At 37.1% G+C, this 20,047-nt stretch overlaps 1 protein-coding gene across 5 annotated transcripts in view; it reads left to right on the forward strand.

Moving 5' to 3' along the window:
• Positions 1–20,047, forward strand: part of SLC4A4 (solute carrier family 4 member 4) — a 360,563-nt gene that overhangs the window by 298,842 nt on the left and 41,674 nt on the right. For all 5 annotated transcript variants that reach the window (XM_060654905.3, XM_078446043.2, XM_078446044.2 and 2 more), the window contains exons 16-18: positions 990–1,181; positions 14,162–14,275; positions 16,137–16,298. In XM_060654905.3, coding sequence (XP_060510888.1) covers positions 990–1,181; positions 14,162–14,275; positions 16,137–16,298 — 468 coding nt within the window. The remainder of the gene's footprint in view (positions 1–989; positions 1,182–14,161; positions 14,276–16,136; positions 16,299–20,047) is intronic.

Genomic DNA, 20,047 nt, shown 5'->3' on the forward strand with positions numbered 1-20,047 from the left:
TAGCACCACATTAGTGTTGGTCAGTAACTGGCTGCAAGAGGGCATAACATTTTAGGTGAGGTAGTTCTAATGTGACTGAAGGTAGTTCTCTAGAGAAGTAGCTAAGACTGGGAGCCACTGGGGCATGAGTACCTTGGTCTAATCCAGTGTGCTAGCAAAAGGATTCTCCTGCATATTAGAAACGGAAAATAGGAACAGGAGTTAGCTGTTCTCAAGAAGTACTGCCAACATGACAGCAATTCATGAGATAGAAGAAAATTTGAAAATTGACCCATGAGCTTGAGGTCATGTACCATAGGGATATGCCACACAGGACTCCAAAGCCCATTCTAGTATGTTCCAGTACTGGGTGTGCATGCTGTTCACCTGAAGTCCACAAGATAAAAAGTTATATTTTATTAAGGTATTCAGTTGAAAAAGCAGGGACCATCAGTATTTTTTATAGTCTAATTCCTTAAATCACCAGTCTCTAGTTATTTAGAAAAGAAATAGCTCCTTGGGAAAGTGCTGGGTAGATGCATAGTTAAGCTAATATGACTTTTAGAGAGCATTAACCATAGGGCCGCTTGAATCCAAAGAAGCTGTGTATTGCAAAAGTAAGTACTTTTTAAACAATAAAGGTGTTTTAGAGAGTCTCACATTTTGAGACTTAGGATATTAATGTGTCTCAGTTTACTCTCAGGAAGGTTGACAGGAAAGAAGGACTTTGTGGTTTGTTTTTGTTGAACAAATGGATGATTGTAGGGCTGTAGCTCAAACTAGGTAACAGATGGCATCATTTTCATTGTGTTTTCAGTAATTGCTAGCCTCCTGGCCCCCCAGTACCAGTTATTCCATTAACGCTTTGTCAAGTTTCACCCTCCAGTGGTTACCCTCCAGCTGTTCTACAGAGACTTTCAGCCTAATCCCTACATAGCCCATCAAGTATCAAATGCTGCTTTTGATGCATTGGTGTTCTCTAGAAAAATTTTCATGTTTTTCTTCCTCAGTACCATAATGCTACCTTTGACTGGGCATTTTTGTCCACGAAGAAGTGTTTGAAATACGGAGGAAAGCTCGTGGGGAACAACTGTGATTTTGTTCCTGACATCACTCTCATGTCTTTCATCCTCTTCTTGGGCACCTACACCTCTTCTATGGCTCTGAAAAAATTCAAAACGAGTCGTTATTTTCCAACCACGGTAAGTACCTGAGCTTTAAATAACTTCCATTGAATTTACACAATAATACAATGTTTAATAATGAAAAAGTCACCTGAAATTCAACTTTTGCAATTTTATGCATTTAAAAATTGATTTCCAGTCTTTGTCCATGTGCATATTATATATTTTTAACCTAATTATAGTCTGGCTTTGAAAAGCCTTCCATGGATAAATTCTGTCATAAATTCTATCATAATTCGTATTGTACTGAGGGGGAAAAGTGGGATGTACTTTAGTATCTAAAAATGCATGAGTAAGAAAAAAACCTGTTAAATCCATACTTTGAGAGTACATAAGCAAAAACTCTTCATATTAGTAACAGTTTTTATGTACAATTTCTTGTTCATGAGCTGTACATGTAGTAATTTAGTAGTTGAATTATGGGCTGTGGGAGTAAACTTACACCATGTCGTTACACCAGTATTGGTATAAGATACGAGCATCATCTGAGCCAAATTTTCCTTCCCATAATGATGAATGCTGTAGTACAGAAAAACAGATAATTGAGCTGGGTTGTGCAGACATCCTGTCTCCCCTTAATATGCTTGGGTGAACATAAAATCAAAACTGCGGTTCATGGAGGGACTACAAGATAAGACCAACATTTAGTTACTGGCATTTTGTTTTTTTACCTGCAGAGTGAAACTAAGATAATCCTTTGCTTTGCAGTTCAGTTCTCAGTGTTTAAGATGTCAGTTTTTCTTAGGTAATCTTGATTATACCTGATTTTTATCAATGAGCTGCTCTAAGCAGCTAGAATCTCATGAAATCTCTCCCCTTGTGTTTTGTGTAGAAGAAGTGGAAAGACTTTAGAAGACAAGAGATGCAGTTGCTGAAATTCCTTTCTTTCAATTCCTAGGAAATGAATCATCATATATTCACTTTCACCCAGGAAACTTTCTGACTTTTTCTTATAAAAACTGATTTTTCTTATAGAGTTGAAAATAAAGGGAAAGATTGATAACTGTTTTCGTCTGTTTGGGCTGCTATAACAAAATAGCATAGACGGGTGACTTATAAACCACAACAATTTATTTCTCATGTTTTTGGAGGCTGGAAAGCCCAAGGTCAGGTACCAGCATGGTTGGGTAAAGGCCTTCCTCCTGGCTCATAGCCAGCACCTTTTCACTATGTTCAAACATGGAGGAAGGGCTCTCTACGGGACCTCTTTTATAAAAACATTAATCTTACTCATGAGGGCTCCACCCTTAGGACCTAAGTACCTCCCTAAAGGCGCCACCTCCTAATACCATCTTTTTTGGGGGGGTTTAGGATCTCAACATACAAATTTGAGGCAGACACAACACTGAGACCATAGCAATAATGAAATGTCCCAAACTAGCTGGCCTAAGGAATGAAAAATCTCCACAAAGTCAAGGTGCCTGGGTGGCTCAGTTGGTTAAGTGTCCGACTTCAGCTCAGGTCATGATCTCATGGTTCCTGGGTTCGAGCCCTGTATCGGGCTCTCTGCTGAACGCTTGCTCAGAGCCTGGAGCCTGCTTCAGATTCTGTGTCTCCTTCTGTCTCTTCCCCACCTCTGCTCACTCTCTGTCTCACTCTGTCTCTCAAAAATGTAAAAAAAAAAAATTATAAGAAAAAAAAAAAAAAGAAAAATCTCCACAAAGTGAAACATAGAAAGAAGCATTCAATTTAATGTGTCTAAAATGGGCATCACAAAACAGTGGTAAACAGGCATAATTCAGCCTACAGCCATTCTTTGTTTAGCCCATAGTTTGTGAACACACACACACACACATGCACACACACGAGGCCTTGGGTGGAGCCTATACTTTGCAGGTAGTTATTGTCCTCATAACTCTAAGACTTGGCTGCTTTGCAATTTCAGATTAACTGCCTGTCCCTGAAGATATTTGAGCTTGTAACACCAGTTACACAGGGAAATGTGTTAACTTAGTCCACCTTTTCAATGGTATGAGTTTTGTGTGGACCAGATGCCTTGGGTAAATGTCTTTGAGGACAATTGCTTCTTCTCTGTTGAGGTTTTTCCTTCTTAATTATTAATCCATTAGACCCCTCTTTCTCTCCCCCCCCACCCCCGGCTCACACTTCAGGAATTATCACCTTTTTATCTCTTCCACTTGCCAAAGCCTGAAATTATATAGACATAGCAGGTGGAAAACAAAAAATTTGTGAAGCAATTGTTAGTTGTAATTTACAAAATAAACTAGTTTCATCCTTAAGATAAATATAGATCATTTCAACTGCCTATGTAGACATCACCTTTTTCTTCCAGCGGTAACTCCCAAATTGATAACAGCTCTTCAGACTTAAAGGAATTTTCCCTTTATAAGAGCCCAAGCAGGTCATTTGTCAGCATTGATAAATGCTGCTGAGAAAGTTATGAGCATGTGAAAATAGAATAATGATAGCAATCCAGTTTCAATTCCTACTAAGAGGCTTCTCAGCATAGTTTAGAATTATATACAGCAATCATAAAATAAACAGGGGGCAGAAAATATATGTGATTTCTAAGGAGCAATGTTGAGGTGTGTAGGCTTTCAGACCATCATCTCTCCTACTCACTTTATGTTTACAGCTAAATAATAACAATACATCGATAAATTCACACTTGCGTGAATAATAAGAATATATTTTCTGCTCTCTCATTTGCCAAAATGTGTTTGGACTTAAGCTGTCATTTAGAAGGAGGGTCTCTAAAGATAGGAACCAATAGATTTATAGATCTTTATGCTTCATGTTATTCTACAATAAAAATTTGTATGCTTAAATAGAATAAATTAGACAATCCTTGAGTGCTGGGGCAATAATTGAACCAACTGTTACTACTTCCTCACTCACACCAACAATGCACATGAAATTGCTAAAATCTCAAAGTGATCATGCTGGATGACAGTGCCCCTGTCCTACAAAATGTCGTCTTTTCCTTTAGCGTGACAGGCCATTTCTCTCTAGCACTCTCGTTTCTAAACATTTGTATTTTAGTCAATTAAGACTGTAAGCCGCTGGAATTCTGTTTTACTTCTGCATTATTCCTCACATCAATTAGCACAAGGCTGGGTGCAGACTAAGTACTCCATACTTGATGACTAGTGGGAAACAGCAAAATAGAGGGAAAGGCTGCATTTTGTGGAAAGAGCACACATAGATGGGAGAACCCAGAAGCTCCACTGCCAGCACTGCCATTAACTAACAGTAGCCCTTTGATGGTAACCTTGGACTTCAGTTATAACACCCAGAAAAGGAGAGCTCAGCTAGAAGACAATTAACATCCTTTTAAGCTCTACAGTTCTGTAATTTTAGAGAGAGTTTGCTGACTCCATCTCCTAAATTAAATGAATTCTCTATTTTAAGCTAGAGCTTATGGCAATGATCAGTACTTACAAATTTCTCAAAATTAATTTTTATCTCCATCTTTATGCCACGTCTGCTTTTACAGCTGCTGCCAACCTCTGCCTGTGGATGATCTACAGTTGTTATATAGCAACTTCAAGATGTGGTTTTTCTTTCCACATTTGAACATACTCATCTTCCTGTATTCCTTATCTCAGCTCATAGTATCATCTACCCTCACAGCCATCCAAGATCAAAATCCCAGAATCATATTTGGTGTGTCAGTCTGAGCAGGAAGCAAATTATACACTCAGGTGGGATGATTTGAGGGGTTTACTAAAAAGCATCATTTCCAAAGTGCAGTTAGGTTTAGGGAACCCATGAGGGAGAATGTAGTGTCCAGTGCTAGGAACAGTGGGTTGTTACTATCCCTGGCCCAAAGGTTGTGCAAAGGGAATGGTTGCTGGACCCCAGAGGAAAAGAGTCGAGAGAGCTGTCCTGGGAGGTAACATGAGCTCAGGCTGAGGGATATAGCCGGTCTGAGGAAGTCTCACAGCAATACAGCTATGGGAATAAGTATTTTGATCTATCTCTCTTTTACTTCTGATGGCCTGCCCAAGCTGCTGCAGGCTAAACCCAGCTGGAGAGGAAAGGGAATCTACTTCAGACCACAGGCCAGTCTCCCAAGGTGGAGAGCGTGGTGAAAAGCAGTAGAAACTTTGGTGTGACAAAAGATGATAGCATTTTATTTGCCTCTGCAAATTTTCTTTTTGATTATCAAATTAAACTTGTCACAGTCCCCTTGATTATCCTGCTCTAATCTCTCTCCCTATACTTACACTCCTGTTCCTCTAGTTCAGCCCATCATTACTTTTGCTTAGACCAGGGTCAGTTATCCACTCTTTCCATCCCTCAGGAAGCTACTAGCAATTCATCAAGACAAGCACTTACAGTAAAAGAGTTTGTCTTTGCTAGCCTGTCTATCAGGAATTTAATTTGTATATCAGGCTTGTCCAGAGAGCCCTAATACCGAGGGGAATATTGATGGAATGCCAGTACACCACTGCCTGTCTTCTTTGTGGTCCCCATTCTTTTTAGAGGAGCGCTTCAGATCGTTACCATATATAGTTACTGGGCTATTATGTCAGCCTCAAGTCTTTAGTCAAAGTCTTTTGGCATCAGAGCTTCCTGTAGGGCATCACAGCATAATCTGTAATCTTCTGTGGCAGATGGCTCAGGACATTAACATGAAATGGTCTTCCAGAGTCCCATACTGATAAGGGATTATATGCGCGCAAGGAAGATACCATGGCTGCATGTGTGCTGGCAAAATGAAAGCAGTAATTTAGAGCAGGATTGTGATTAGTGGTCGTGGAACTCATAAATCTATAGAACCTGAATTAGACAAAATTTGTTGATACTTTGATATAGTCAAATGTAATATGGCTGACTGCTGTATGTCATTGGCATGAAAATGTGTTTCTTAAGGAGCTACTTAATTTCCTCTTTTTCCCCCACTTAGTGTAAGTAACAGTTTTGACTGTCACATGAACTGGTATAATGGTAAGATTCTCTTTTTAATGTGCCTTCTGATTGTTATTGTCAGTTAAGTAAATAAAATGAACTCCAGGTAACGTCAACAGCTATAACACTTTTTACACTTTATTTAGATGACACTTGAGAAGAATTTTCTTTGATATCCTTTAAAAAAACCCAGTATTTTATACTCTATAATTAATTAATTTATCATTTAATATTGAAAAAAAATATTGTGTCCCTAATGTGTGCTTGATACAATTCGAGGGGGTAGGGATACAAAGATAGGTAATTCATGAGTCTGGCACATAGTAGGAAGTAAATATATATTTGTTGAATAAGTTAGATTTTTGGGCTTTCAGATGAGCGTGACTCATTTTGATTCTTCTGATCCATTCATGCTTACTGTCTTCTATGGAATCACACTTCGGTGCTTTCCTGTGACCTAAGTAATTTGATGATGGTTTGAGGAGCTGGCTTTATGTATAAGAAAAAAGTACAGAGTTTCTGTAATTTCAGTGGAAATATAATGAGCATTTCAGTTAGGTGACACATTTAGTTTTCATCCATGTGAAACACAGTCTACAATTCCACAATTTGCTATATTTCTGGCTCCGTGACTTTTAGTTGACATTTTGGCCTGTGACAGTTCTATTAAAGTTGGATGTGTTTAGTTGGTAAACAACTCTTTACAAGAATTAGGTGACATCCCTTTCTGTTTTCTTTTTTTTCCCCAGAAACTCTCTTGGTAAATGATAACTGTCAAACTAAAACCAATAATGCATCCAAAAACTAGTAAGAACTAATGGGCATGTATTCTCCATCCTACGTTCTAGTGTTGGTAATGTTGGGTGATGTTTGGGTGTTTCTTGCAGAAACATCAGACCACATTATGCCACTGAAACTTATCCAGAAAATGTCCTTGCTGTCAGTGAAGGGGAATCAGATTTTCAAATTCTTGTGTTGTTGTATACCAAGAAAAGTAATTTTCAAAGTCAAATTTGTTTTTAATCTAAAATTGATTTTCATATTTTTTCGTAAGACTAACAAAGGGATATTTGGTTATAACTACAACTCAGCCTATTAAACATTTAACAAAGATTACAAATACTTCAGTTCTTATAGACATATGACAAAAAATGCAGTTAACCTGAATTGAGCCATAAGAAAAATAAGATTAGGAGCACTAAGGGGCCAAGTGTTCTGTGAGTGCTCTTAAACAGTCTATGGACAGTAATTTTGACCATGGTTCTTTATTGGTCCTGAGTTCTTTCAGCTTACTTGATCATCATAGGAAAGTTACCAGCATTGAAATCCATTCATCAACACAAAATGACCTCCTACTCCATTTTCAGATTGTCTGATTTATACACATGACTTAATAATTACTCTTTTTAAAATGTTGATTTTTGTACCTTAATATAATTATAAAACCACCTTTCGTTTTAAGTCCTGGAACTCTTTCTTGTATGCTGTTGGGGGCCATATCAAGACAACACTATTAGAGGGCCAAGAAATTTTGTTAACTGGGTCTTAATGATTGAATTTTAGCGTTAGGACTTTGAATGCCATCTAGTCCAATACCACCTCTTAATTTCTGACAAGTGTTCCTCTGCGGAATGCTTCCTAGAACAGGAGCTCCTATCTCTGAGAGAATTCCTGATAGAAACACAAATCTTGCCTGCCACAGCCTCTGTCCCCAGGATCTGCCCTTGCCCTCTGAAGCTACACAGGACAAGTTTGTCCTTCTTCCCTGTGACAGATGTCACATATTTGAAGACACTTTCTGCAACTTCTCGAGGCCGACCATCATTTTTTATGCAGTGGGTTTTCTGGAACCCTATTCCTCTGGTTACCCATCTCTGGATCAGCTCCAGATTTGTACTCTCTACTTAGAATATAGTGACCAGGTTGAGGTACAGCATCTCTCATGCAATCTGATTATTTGCTTCTGGCATACACTTAATAGGTTTCGTGCTCTGCTCAGGTTTACAGCAGGAGGCAGGAAGAGTCCCAAGCGTGAAATATCACCAACTTTCCTTCCGAACTGCTTTGTAGGCCCACTCCACCTCTGTTCCGTGATTGGAAATACTATTTTCTCTTTCAGGTAGACTTTCATTCGGAAGCTCTAAGCCCCACTCAGATAAAGTGCCCAATCCATTTCCCTTCTTTGTTCCCCAGCTCTCTGACTCTGGATGTTACAGGGTGAAAATCCTGGAGTCTAAATCACACTTTACTTTTATTGAATTCTAATTACAGTGAGTATTATTGATTCAAAGTACAGTGTATTATGATTGCTATACTGATATTAGTGCTTATTTATTTTATAGTGCTGTGCTTTGGCTACTAGGGAGGGAATCCAATTTCAAAATTCTCATGGTATTTTGTGCCTTTTCACGATTGCCAGAAGGCACCACATTTATCTGGTATACTGTTTTTCATCTGGAATAAATGCTCTTTTACACTGTTGTTTAGCAGTCTCACCATTGTGAGAAGAACTGACATCATTGATTAATATTTATCGAGAACCCACAGGGTGCCTGCTGCCGTACTTGTCTCTGTAACAGCTCCATCCATCGAGAGCTGCTCTGCAGGCCCACAGCCTTTCCCCCGTTAACTCAGGAGCAGCTGTAGCCTTTGCAAAGTGAAAACCAAATGTCTTCTGGGGCTTCAGGGAAACCAAACTCATTTCTCCCTGCTGTAAATTAACTAGCTTCTCCCCGTTGGTGTCTCCATGATTATGACTCTCTTAATAATTTGTAAGTACCATCCTTCATGAAGAATATGTTTATAATAGATTTATTAGGTTGTTTTTGCCCAAGAATGGAGAACAGTGTATGGTTACTTGAATTTCCCTTCCCATCCGTGTCATTTCTTCTTTGCTCTGGTAGTTTAAATAGCTAAGCTGATTGTTTCTTATTAGATTAATCAAGATATTTTATAATTAATTCTGAAGAGGACAGAAATATTTTTCTTTTCATTTTTATAATTAAAAAGTGGCAAACAAACAAATAGCTCAAAACCAGTCATATAAAATAATCTTAATTGAAACACATTTTTCTTTGCCGTATTCATGAATGGAGGTAGGAAATATCTTATACATTGTAGCACATCACTGTACCATTAAAAAAAAAACACAACTATTTTTGTTTATAGCAAGCCCTTGCTATATATAAGTTATCTTAGTTTGTATTTCACTTAGATTGCCATAGTTTATATTCCTAGGATATTGAAGTTTGAACCTGGAGAGACTTAGTGTTTGGCTACAGGGACATCCATGGGTTATGTCTGTTCAAGCTAGGTTTGAGGCCTCCAAATCTATAAGATTGGATGTGAAATCTTGTGGAAACTTGTTTCTCATGAAAACTTTGGTACCTCTAATCATGACCAGTGAGATCTAGAAGGGAATTAAGAACTATGGGTTTCTCCCATGGGGGGAGGGGAAGGAAAAAAAAAAAAAAAGAAGTTAGAGTGGGAGAGAGCCAAAGCATAAGAGACTCTTAAAAACTGAGAACAAACTGAGGGTTGATGGGGGGTGGGAGGGAGGGGAGGGTAGGTGATGGGTATTGAGGAGGGCACTTTTGGGATGAGCACTGGGTGTTGTATGGAAACCAATTTGACAATAAATTTCATATATTGAAAAAAAAAAAGAACTATGGGTTTCTTTCTTTCTTTTTTTTTTTTTTTTTTGGTTTATTTTTGAGAGAGGGAGACAGAGTGCAAGCAGGGGAGGAGCAGAAAGGCAGGGAGAAACAGAATCTGAAGTGGACTCCAGGCTCTGAGCCATCAGCACAGAGCCCGATGTGGGGCTTGAACTCAAAAATGTGAGATCATGACCTGAGCCAAAGTCAGACACTTAACCGACTGAGCTACCCAGGTGCCCCCAAGAACTATGGATTTCTTATTTGATTTCTTTATTTATATATTGGCACATAAAAGGGTGATGTTTTAGAGTTTTTGAAACTGCTCAAGTTTGATGAAAATGGAAGTTAAAATAAACAAAATGAAAGGAACTTCATGTATTTTTTTTTTCTAAGTGTGTTTGGAAATGTGAGAAGAACCTCAAGAGAGTGATTTTTATCTCCTTAAAGTCAGACTCAGAGAAAGCTCTCGTTCACAGGTCCTAGAGTGTATCTAGTAAAAGCTGTATTTACTCAGTACTTGACATTTTTAGGGCACTTTCTAGTTCTACTGTCAGTTTTACCTTGTTTGAATTAAAGTTTAATTTTAGTATACGGTAAGACCTGAACAGCCTACTAAAATAGCACCCCTACCTGCCTTCTCCAATTAAAGGATTTGGAGTCGAATACAAAGGTGGCCTGGGAAAAATCAATTTCCTTACTATGAAGTTTAAACTGGATCTAGTGTCTTAGAAATGCATGTCTGACAATAAACACTCTCCAGGAGTGGTTTCTGCTGTAACTGAGCTGTATTGTACAATTTAAGGGGAAGGAAGGGGAAATAGAAGTGAGTATTTTATATAGAACATATCACCCTGGCTGTGATTTTTAATGAGGTTAAGCAATATTGTTAATAAAGTAGCCCTTTTACCCCATAAATTTTAAGAAATGTAATTTCAAATCTTATTAACATTTGTCTTTTTAGCTACTTTTAAACTTACAATAGTGCCACAGTTGACAAGAATATCATTGCTGAAGTTCTTCCAAGATATATTTATGTATATTGTATATGAACTATGTACATTTCTTGCACATATGTATTTCTTCCACATATATATAAATTTGGGAAACTAATAACTAAAATAGGTAATCTATTTATTTATATTAGTTTCCTATGGCTGCTATTTCAAATTTTTATAAATATGATGGCTTAAAACATTACAGATTTATTGTCTTGAGATATGGTGGTCAGAAGACTGAAATGGGTCCCATTGGTTAATGTCAAGGAATTGACAAGGCTGTGTTCTTTCTGGAGGCTCCCTTGAAAGAATTCCCTTGCTTTTAGAAGTTTTTAGAGGCCACCCACATTCCTTGACTCATGGCCCTTTCCTCCGTCTTCAAAGCCCACAATGGCCAGTTGAGTCTTTTTCATAGCACATCACTCTGACACTGGCTCTCCTGCCTGCCCCTTTCATCTATGAGAACCCTGGTGATTACATTGGACCCACCAGAATAATCCCAAATCATTTCTTCAAACTCAAGGTTATCTGATTAGCAACCTTAATTCTATGTGCAACCCAATTCTCTCTAGCCATGCAACATTACATATTCAGTTTCCAAGAAGTAGGATGTATACTTCCTTAGGGGGCATTGTTTTGCCTACCACATTGTCTGACCAAAGTTTTAACATCATTATTCTGGGATACCTTGACAGTGTACTGAAGGGGGGCAAGTATAGAATCAGGAAAATGAGATAGGAAGCAGGAAACCACAGGAGATAGAGTGGTGCCTTAGACAAAGGAGCAGTGGAGGTGGTGAGAAGTGGCAGCATCCTGAATATGTTTTGAAGGTCATTTGCTGATCCATTAGATATAGGATATGAGAGAAAGAGAAGAGTTATGTGGATGGTTTTTGGCCTAAGCAATAGGAAAAAATAAGCTGCCGTTAATAAAGATGAAGAGAACTGAAAGAGCAGATTTAGGGCTTCAGTGTTTAGTTTATGGAAGGCTAAGAATACCTCTTCTAACTAAGGAAGAAACATGTCCCAGGTGTTTGGTAGTGATTCCAGTCATGCAGATCTGTCTCCTAGAGGGCCAGAGGTACAGTTCCTTGGGACTTTATACCAAGGAATTGCAGATTTAATTCATTTGCCACCCTCTACTTCTCTTCTTCTGTTTATGAGAAAAAGGAGGACCACTGTCTTTTTAATAACCATCCCCCCCCCCCTTTTGAACAACGTCTAGCATATCTAAATTGTCAACAAATTAGATTTTTTGGGTAAGGACTGGGAGGGTGGTAAAAAAAGAGAACTTCTTTTTGCCTTTGCAAAAAGACCTCTGGTCTTCCAGTGATTTATGACCTACTGGACCAGAGAGCAATTATAACATCTTAATAGTTCCTAAGCATGCTTCACATGACCATCTTTGCCAGACCCTCTTGAATTGCCTTTGCTAACACTTACTTGTACAAAGCTTAAGAATGGGAGTTTCCTCCAGTACTGAGCCCTGGGAAACATCCTTTTTCTGCAGGGATTCCAAATACTTCCAACCAAAATTTGTTGAGTGGCAGTTCCATATTATTACTGGGCTTCCATATCATGTCTTGTTTCTTGGAATTGATAATTCCTTCTTAAGACCTCCTGATGGTAGATTATTTAGTTATTCCAGTGGTTTCTGCAGCCAAAGAGACCTCATGGAACTTGAAATAACAATAGTTAACATGTATTAGGCGAATCTATTATGTTCCAGATGTTATGATAAAAACTTTCATGGCTTGTCTTATTTAATTCTTATAACAAACTGATGAAGTTTGTAGGGATTATTTTGGCTACATTTTGCAGATGGAGTAATTGAAGCTAAGAAAGGATATATATTTACAGAGAGGAAATAATGGTGCTAGCATTCCAAACCAGGTCATCTGACTTTAGATACTGTGCTCCTAACTGCTGCCCTATATTTTCCTCCCCAGATTGACCCCTGCCATTTATTTGTGCTTGACATTACTGTATGATTGGTGTTAACTGGCAAGTTAACACATCCCATAGCTGACTTTCTGCCTTTTTTTGTGTGTAGTTCTTAAGCGAGCCAAACCTAGCAAAATCCAGCCCTTCAAAAGGAAATGAATTCAAAGCAAATAGGCCATCTTTGGTCTTGCTGCTAGTTAGGACCCAAGGCTCCTGGCACTGGGCAGTGGTCAAGAAGAGAGCACTACTGTGGCCTTTGGCATACCCACCTTGCCAAGTACTTCCATTTCTCAGTTCCATTCCTACTGAACATCTGACTGCAGGAGTCCCACTACTCTTTCAAAAGATTCCCTGTCCTGAGAACTGTGCAGCCACTCGGTCCCTCCCTGATCTCTCTTCATCTGACAATACCAGAACATTGACTGCTCACCCTGAGGTAACTTGACAACCACTGAATCAACCCTGATTCGTTTGGGAGCAGGCTTCCTTGGGTATGTTCCCTTTGTGAAGACATGGATTGCGTCTATTTTGTTCACTGTGGTATCCTTAGCACCCAATTAAAGTGTAAGCTAGTGAGTAAATTCTTGTCGAATGATCAGATTACATGCCACCATGTGTATAAACCTTAGGGGAAACTCAGGTGCCTGTGTTCTTAGTAATGCTCCCCAGCCATTGTCAGTGCCACCAGACACCCCATGCTTCCCTACTGACTCAGAAATGACCATTCTACAGCCATACAAGGGAAAGGTTTTCTACATCCCATAAACCTCAGCTCTTGTCCTGACCAGAGGCAGATATTTAGGAAGCTCCAAGTTTGTCAGCTAATGGCAACCACATTTAAAAAGTGGTAGAGAAGAGATGCCCCACATACAGACATTTTAAGCACTAACTTATAGTGAAAAACATTTTCTTTGACAAAGTTAGGGATGTCCTCAAATCTTCATCTTCCATCACATCATGTTTCCCTGAGGTCTTGAGTACACTGAGTCACCTAGAACTTGTAACCCCTTTCCTGCTGGATTCTCAGTGTTTTCAGGTTAACTTATGGAATTATGTTGCTGTATGCACACAATGCTATTCCCAAATTATAAATAGAATTCTGTATTTTTGTGTAGGTTTTTACAATATGCCTTGAGATTTCAACCTTATCTAGGTATCCTTTATGCTGTACAGCAAGAATGTTTGCACAGTATTTCAGGAATATATTATTTGTGACTTCTCTCCCCAGCCTGTGCATGCATGCATAAGCTCACAAACACCAACCTCCCCCCCCCATACACACACACACACACACACACACACACACACACACACACACTGATTTCTTCTGTGGGATTCGATTATTTCTGGCTAGATGAGAAAGCAATGCAAAAACAATTTGAGAAATAATCTCTCTACAGTGTGACACCTCCTTTAATTTGCTGGTGAAGCTGTTACTGTAAAGACAGAATTCTTTGTTCATTTCCAACACAGGCAAATATATTAATCCAGCACTAAACATTCCTTGGTTTCTTTTTAATTTTTTTCAGGCAAGAAAACTGATCAGTGACTTCGCCATTATCTTGTCCATTCTGATCTTTTGTGTAATAGATGCCCTGGTGGGTGTGGATACTCCGAAATTAATTGTGCCAAGTGAGTTCAAGGTAGGTGAACTTCTGCTTTTGGTCATTTGTAGAATGCTATGGATTTCTTTCCTCTCCCCTATTCTAGTTCATCATATATTTTTGAGTTGGTTTTGTAGGATTATCCATTTCCTTATTTCAGAAATGGTCTTTTGCTAGGTGCATACATATTCTTTGTCTATTCCTTCACTAAAGTTGACTGCCTGATTATGATTAAATGCAGGGTTCACATTATATTGAGTTTTATTGAAAAATACACTCTGCTTTATAGTTTTAGAGTATTTAAAATGAGCTGAAGAATTTTCATGCAACTAATCCCCTTCTTGGTCCATATAATAATTCTAAGATGTAATGCAACTATCATCATACTGATTTTATGAAGTTGATATCGGAGCTCAGAAAGAGTAAGGAAAATGCCTAAGATTATGTTATTACTCTTTTCCTGCTACAAAACTACCTGCCATATATACATACGTCTATATATAATGTACATTTTAATTATTACAAAGAGGGGGTGGCTGGGTGGCTCAGTCGGTTGAGCGACCGACTTCAGCTCAGGTCATGATCTCACGGTTTGTGAGTTCGAGCCCTGCGCCAGGCTGTGCCGACAGCCTGGAGCCTGCTTCAGATTCTGTGTCTCCCTCTCTCTCTGCCCCTCCCCTGCTCACACTCTGTCTCTCCCTGTCCCCAAAATAACAAAATATCAAAAAAATTTTTTTTAATTATTACAAAGAAGATATAAGAATTATTCACTTTATAAATCTGTCGGTATGTGCAGGCCTAATGGGTAAAATTTACATTTCAGTCATTCTTATATATCCCTATCTAATTTTTCATTATGTCTTTCACCTGTTTTATGGAGCACTCCTAGCCTCTCTCTCCATCCCTGAGACCATATGGTACAGCAAACAGAATGTTTGTTGCATTATCTGTGCCATCTCATATTCATTTGCAAACATAAGTTTTCAATCATTCAGTGATTAGTTCATTTAAGTCAATATTTATTGAATGTTTGCTTTGAGTCAGGCCCTTTCCAGGGGATATGAAATGTACTGATGAACAAGAGAAAGTTGTTCCCTCCTTCCAAGCTCACAACCTGGTAAAGGAATAAAATGTGGATGGATTCAGTGATGTAGTTATGAGCAAAGGGAGACGGAAGACAAATATCTTCAGAGAAGTGAGACTTTCTTGATAGTAAACATAGAGAAAAGAATTTATAGGATTCTGTTTTAGTTTATTTTCATTATTTAATGTTAGGAAGAGGATAGAAAAATATTCCAGGAGAAGTGGGAAAATGATCATCTTTTTCATTTTTGGTAGCATTTCTGAGGATTTAACCAGTTATTCTGGGTCACTGTTCATATGTATAAGAAAGACCAGAGTATTAAACAAGTTCTATTATAAAATAAAAAAAAAAATATTTGTACCTTTTCTATATAATATGATGTGAAACGATTACAATTTGTCAGTAGTAGAAATAACTTTGGTATAATTGCTAAAATTCATGAACAAAATTCATTCAAATTTCTTGTCTGTGTCTTTACTGACTATTACATTTGGGTTTTTTTAATGGCTGCTCTTTAAACTTAAGTCACATGCTTCCATCTTGAGTCCTTACCTTAGATCATCCTAAATACACAAAATGGCATTTACTTGTTTTCCTTGAGCCTATAGTCTTAGTCTCCTTCATTTAAAAAACTGCCTTAAAAATAATCACCTTTAGGAAATTTTTGGTGACTAATCTTTGTTGAACCTATCAGTAAAACGGTTTCTGATTTTGAAATGTTGGCTCTCCAGAAATCAAAGTGTATCTCTCCCATTGATTTTTCACCAAACAGTATGTATTAATATCGTTTTGAAAATGTTCTCCTTCTTCTTCAAGCCAACAAGTCCAAACCGAGGTTGGTTTGTCCCACCATTTGGAGGAAACCCCTGGTGGGTGTACCTTGCAGCTGCGATCCCTGCTTTGTTGGTCACCATTCTGATTTTCATGGACCAGCAAATCACAGCTGTGATTGTGAACAGGAAAGAGCATAAACTCAAGGTAAATGTTTGTAGTAATGGTTATCATTGCCTTCCACTTTCTTTATAGTACTAGGAAATACTAATTTATTCAAAACCAAGACAGTTTTATTGAGAGTTTTATTACAGCTAATATTCTTTCTGACTTGGCAGAGTCACAGAACACTTTGTGTTGACACATCTCCTCAATAGAATACTTTAGGATAGATCTCATTTCAATCTGAAAAAGTTGTTTGAAATCATATTTCCTTCACCACCGAAGAGGGCAGGATAAGCTGTTTACCATTCAGCCACTGTCATCCTTCATCTGATTTTAATGTGGTAACTGTCCTTAATGAAGACAGTGACAAATACTCTTTTTGAAGCTATTGAGATAAAAACATGTTTGTTTGTTTTTGATCTGTTGACTTGGTGAGTGACAGTAATAGATTTTCTGTCATTTTACCAACCTTGCAACCTGGTAGGGTTTTTTAATACATAGTTTTCATATTTATATATAAATTATAATGATATATAACATATAGTATAATGTATAATATATATTGTAGCATAATATATATTATATATTATAGTATAATATGTATGTCTATATTTTGGATTTTTGCTTCTGTTTAAGAGTAAAATTGGCCTGAAAGTTTTCTTTCTCATAGTGTCCCTGTCTGATTTTGGTATCAGGAATACGTTATCCTTATAAAAGAGCTGGGGAGTGTTTCTCCTCCTATTCCATTTCCATTCCATTCTCTGAAATAGAATATAATACTCTTTATTGTGTGTAATATGCCAATGATCTTTTTTTTGAATAATCAAACATGCTTGTAAAACTATATGGGCTGAGTAGTTTCTACGTGGAACTTATAAAACTGATGATCAAAATGTTCTAATGGTTGCAAAATATTCATAATTTCTATTTTTCTATTTGGTAACATATTTTTCTATATTTTGTTCCATTTCCCCAATATTTTCAAATTTGTTGATATGTTGTTTATAGTATTATCTTTGTTTCCTAATCTGAATGTTACTTTTCCCTTTAAATTCCTAATGTCATTGATTTGTGCTTTTTAAAACTATTTATTTATTTATTTATTTATTTATTTATTTATTTATTTTTGACGTTTATTTATTTTTCAAGAGAAAGAGACAGAGTGTGAGCTGGGAAGGGGCAGAGAGAGAGAGGGAGACACAGAATCCGAAGCAGGCTCCAGGCTCTGAGCTGTCAGCACAGAGCCCAATCTGGCTCGAACCCACGAGCCGTGAGATCATGACCTGAGCCAAAGTTGGACACTTAACTGACTGAGCCACACAGGCACCCCTGATTTGTGCTTTTTATTTTCCTTGATGATTTAGCCTGAGGTTTGTTAATTTTATTAGCCTTTTTCAAAGAAGCAGTTTATTACATTGGAGTTTTTGTACATATTGTTTTCTGTTAATATTTGCTTTATTTGTTTTGAAGCCATGTTGTTAAGTACATCCACATTTGTATCTATTTTATCTTTTCAGTGAATTGAACTTTTTATGTGCCTCTCTTTGTTTCTAACAATGCTTTTGGCCTTAAAGCTTATTTTATTTTTTACTAATAAAGGTTTGGTAACTTAATTTTCACTTCCCTGATATGTATTTTTCCAGTCTTTTATTTACAATATACCTTGTGTCTTGTGTCTCTTTGTAAATAACACATAGGATCCATTTTTACAGTCTTTTCTCTTAACTAAAATATTGAATCCATTTAAATAGAGGATGATGACTAATAGATTTGGATTCATTTTTACCACATTATTTTTGCTTTCTACTTCCCTAACACTCTATTTGCCTCACTGTTCTTTCTTTTTTATTCTCCTTTCTTGCCCTCTTTTAGGTTGATACAGTTTTTTTTTTTTTATTGTCTTCATTCTAATTTGTTTTGTGTTAGTTTGAAAGTTATACACTTTATCTTTTCTGGTAGTGATTATGTTGTATATTTTAATATGCATATTTAAGTTCTGAAGGTATTCAGTGTGTTTATCCTTCTGGTGAAAACTGCTAATGGCTAAAGAATGCTTTAATGTTGATCTTCCTTCCTGAGTCCTATGTTCTTATTACCTAGATTTGATTGCTATCTGGATTTTAAAATTTAATTAGACATGGTCAGTATTTTTAGAATTATATGCAAATTTACTGTTTTCTTTGCTTTTTTTTTTTTTTTTTTTTTTTTTTTTTTTTTTTTTGCATTTCAGATCTTCCATTTTGGAAGAGTTTTCTTTAGACTGCATTATTTCCTCTAAACAGTACTTATTTACTAGACTATTGAAATTTTTTCTGGGGTGATCTTTGTGTGGTAAACCCTCATTTATGTTCATCTGAAAATGTGTTTGTCTCACTTCCATTCTCGTAAGATGGTTTCTCTGGATATATACTGTAGGTTAAAAGCTCTTTCTTCCAGCATGTAGAAGCTATTTTCCATTTCTGACTTTCATAAAAGTGAACTGTCAATACACTTTTCATTGCTTGGTAAGTAATCATTGTTGTCTTTTGGATGCTTTTATCATCTTTTGTCTTTATTCTGGAGTTTCTCTGTAACTTGTGTCAGCGTAGATCTCTTTTTATTGTGTATTGGAAAATTGGGTTTCCAGTCTTTTATTAATTATTAGATTATTGAATCTTCCTGTCTTTTATCACTTGTAGAATTCTGTAAGTCTGACTCTTTCAGTCTCTAATACATCCTTTTGGAATTCCAAGTAGAATTTTGTCGTATATCTCCATCTTGTGCTCTACTTCTACTAATCTGTTTTTGGTTTGGGTTTTTTTATTTTTGTTTTTATTTTACATTTCCTATCTTTTGGTCTCTGTGTTATATTTTGGGTAATTTCTTCAGTTCTTTCTCTTTATTAAATTATTTCTTCTGTTGGTTCTATTCTGTCAGCAAACTAGCCACTGAATTTTTCCTTTCAAGAATTATAGTTGTTTTTTTTTTTTGTATTTAGAAGTTCCATTCTGTTATTTTCCAAATCTTTCTATCCAGCTTTGATAGTTCTTAACTTCTTTATTATTTTTCCATAAAGTCTTTTATTATTTTATACATTTGCTGTCTTTGCAGATTTGATTTTGAACTTTGTTTTTTTCCTCTCTTACTTCCAGTGTGTCTTCTCATTGTCTTTTTTTTTTTTTTTTTTTTGTAAAGAAACAGTTATAAGCTAGTCTTCTCATGCAAGTGCTTCAAAGCCTTCCAGAGAAGATTTTATTTGCTTCTGGGAGGTATAGGAGAGTCCAACCAACCCAGGAACTCTTTACTTTTATTTATTCCCATAAAACATATTTTATTATAGAAAGTTTTAAACATATATAAAAGTAGACAGATGGTATAACTCCAGAGGTTTATCACCCAGTTCTAGCAATTATTGACTCATGTCCAGTCTTGTGTCCTTGCTTGAGGTCTCTCCTGCCTTTGCAGTTAGTGACATCCGAAGGGTTGGCTGTGTTGATTGTCCAGGATGGATTCTTCACTCACTCACATGTCTCACATGCCTAGTACCTTGATGTTCCTTGGTGTGTCTGTCTGTCTGTTTCTCTGTCTTCTCTTTCTCCACATGGCCTATCATCCTTCAGAGCCTTTCTGTGTGGGTTAGGCTTCTTGCAGCATGGCTATCTTGTTATGTACTTGGTACATGGAAGGTGACTTCCAAGAATTATGAGTGGAAGATGCAAGGCCATTTCATGGCTACACCCACAACTGGCATAGCTTTATTTTTTATTTTGCTATAGTTGATTGGTTAAACTAGTTCATTTAATGGGATAAGG

The sequence above is a fragment of the Panthera onca genome, chromosome B1 (assembly GCF_046562875.1).
Source record: "Panthera onca isolate mPanOnc1 chromosome B1, mPanOnc1 haplotype 2, whole genome shotgun sequence".
Classification (NCBI taxonomy): domain Eukaryota; kingdom Metazoa; phylum Chordata; class Mammalia; order Carnivora; family Felidae; genus Panthera; species Panthera onca.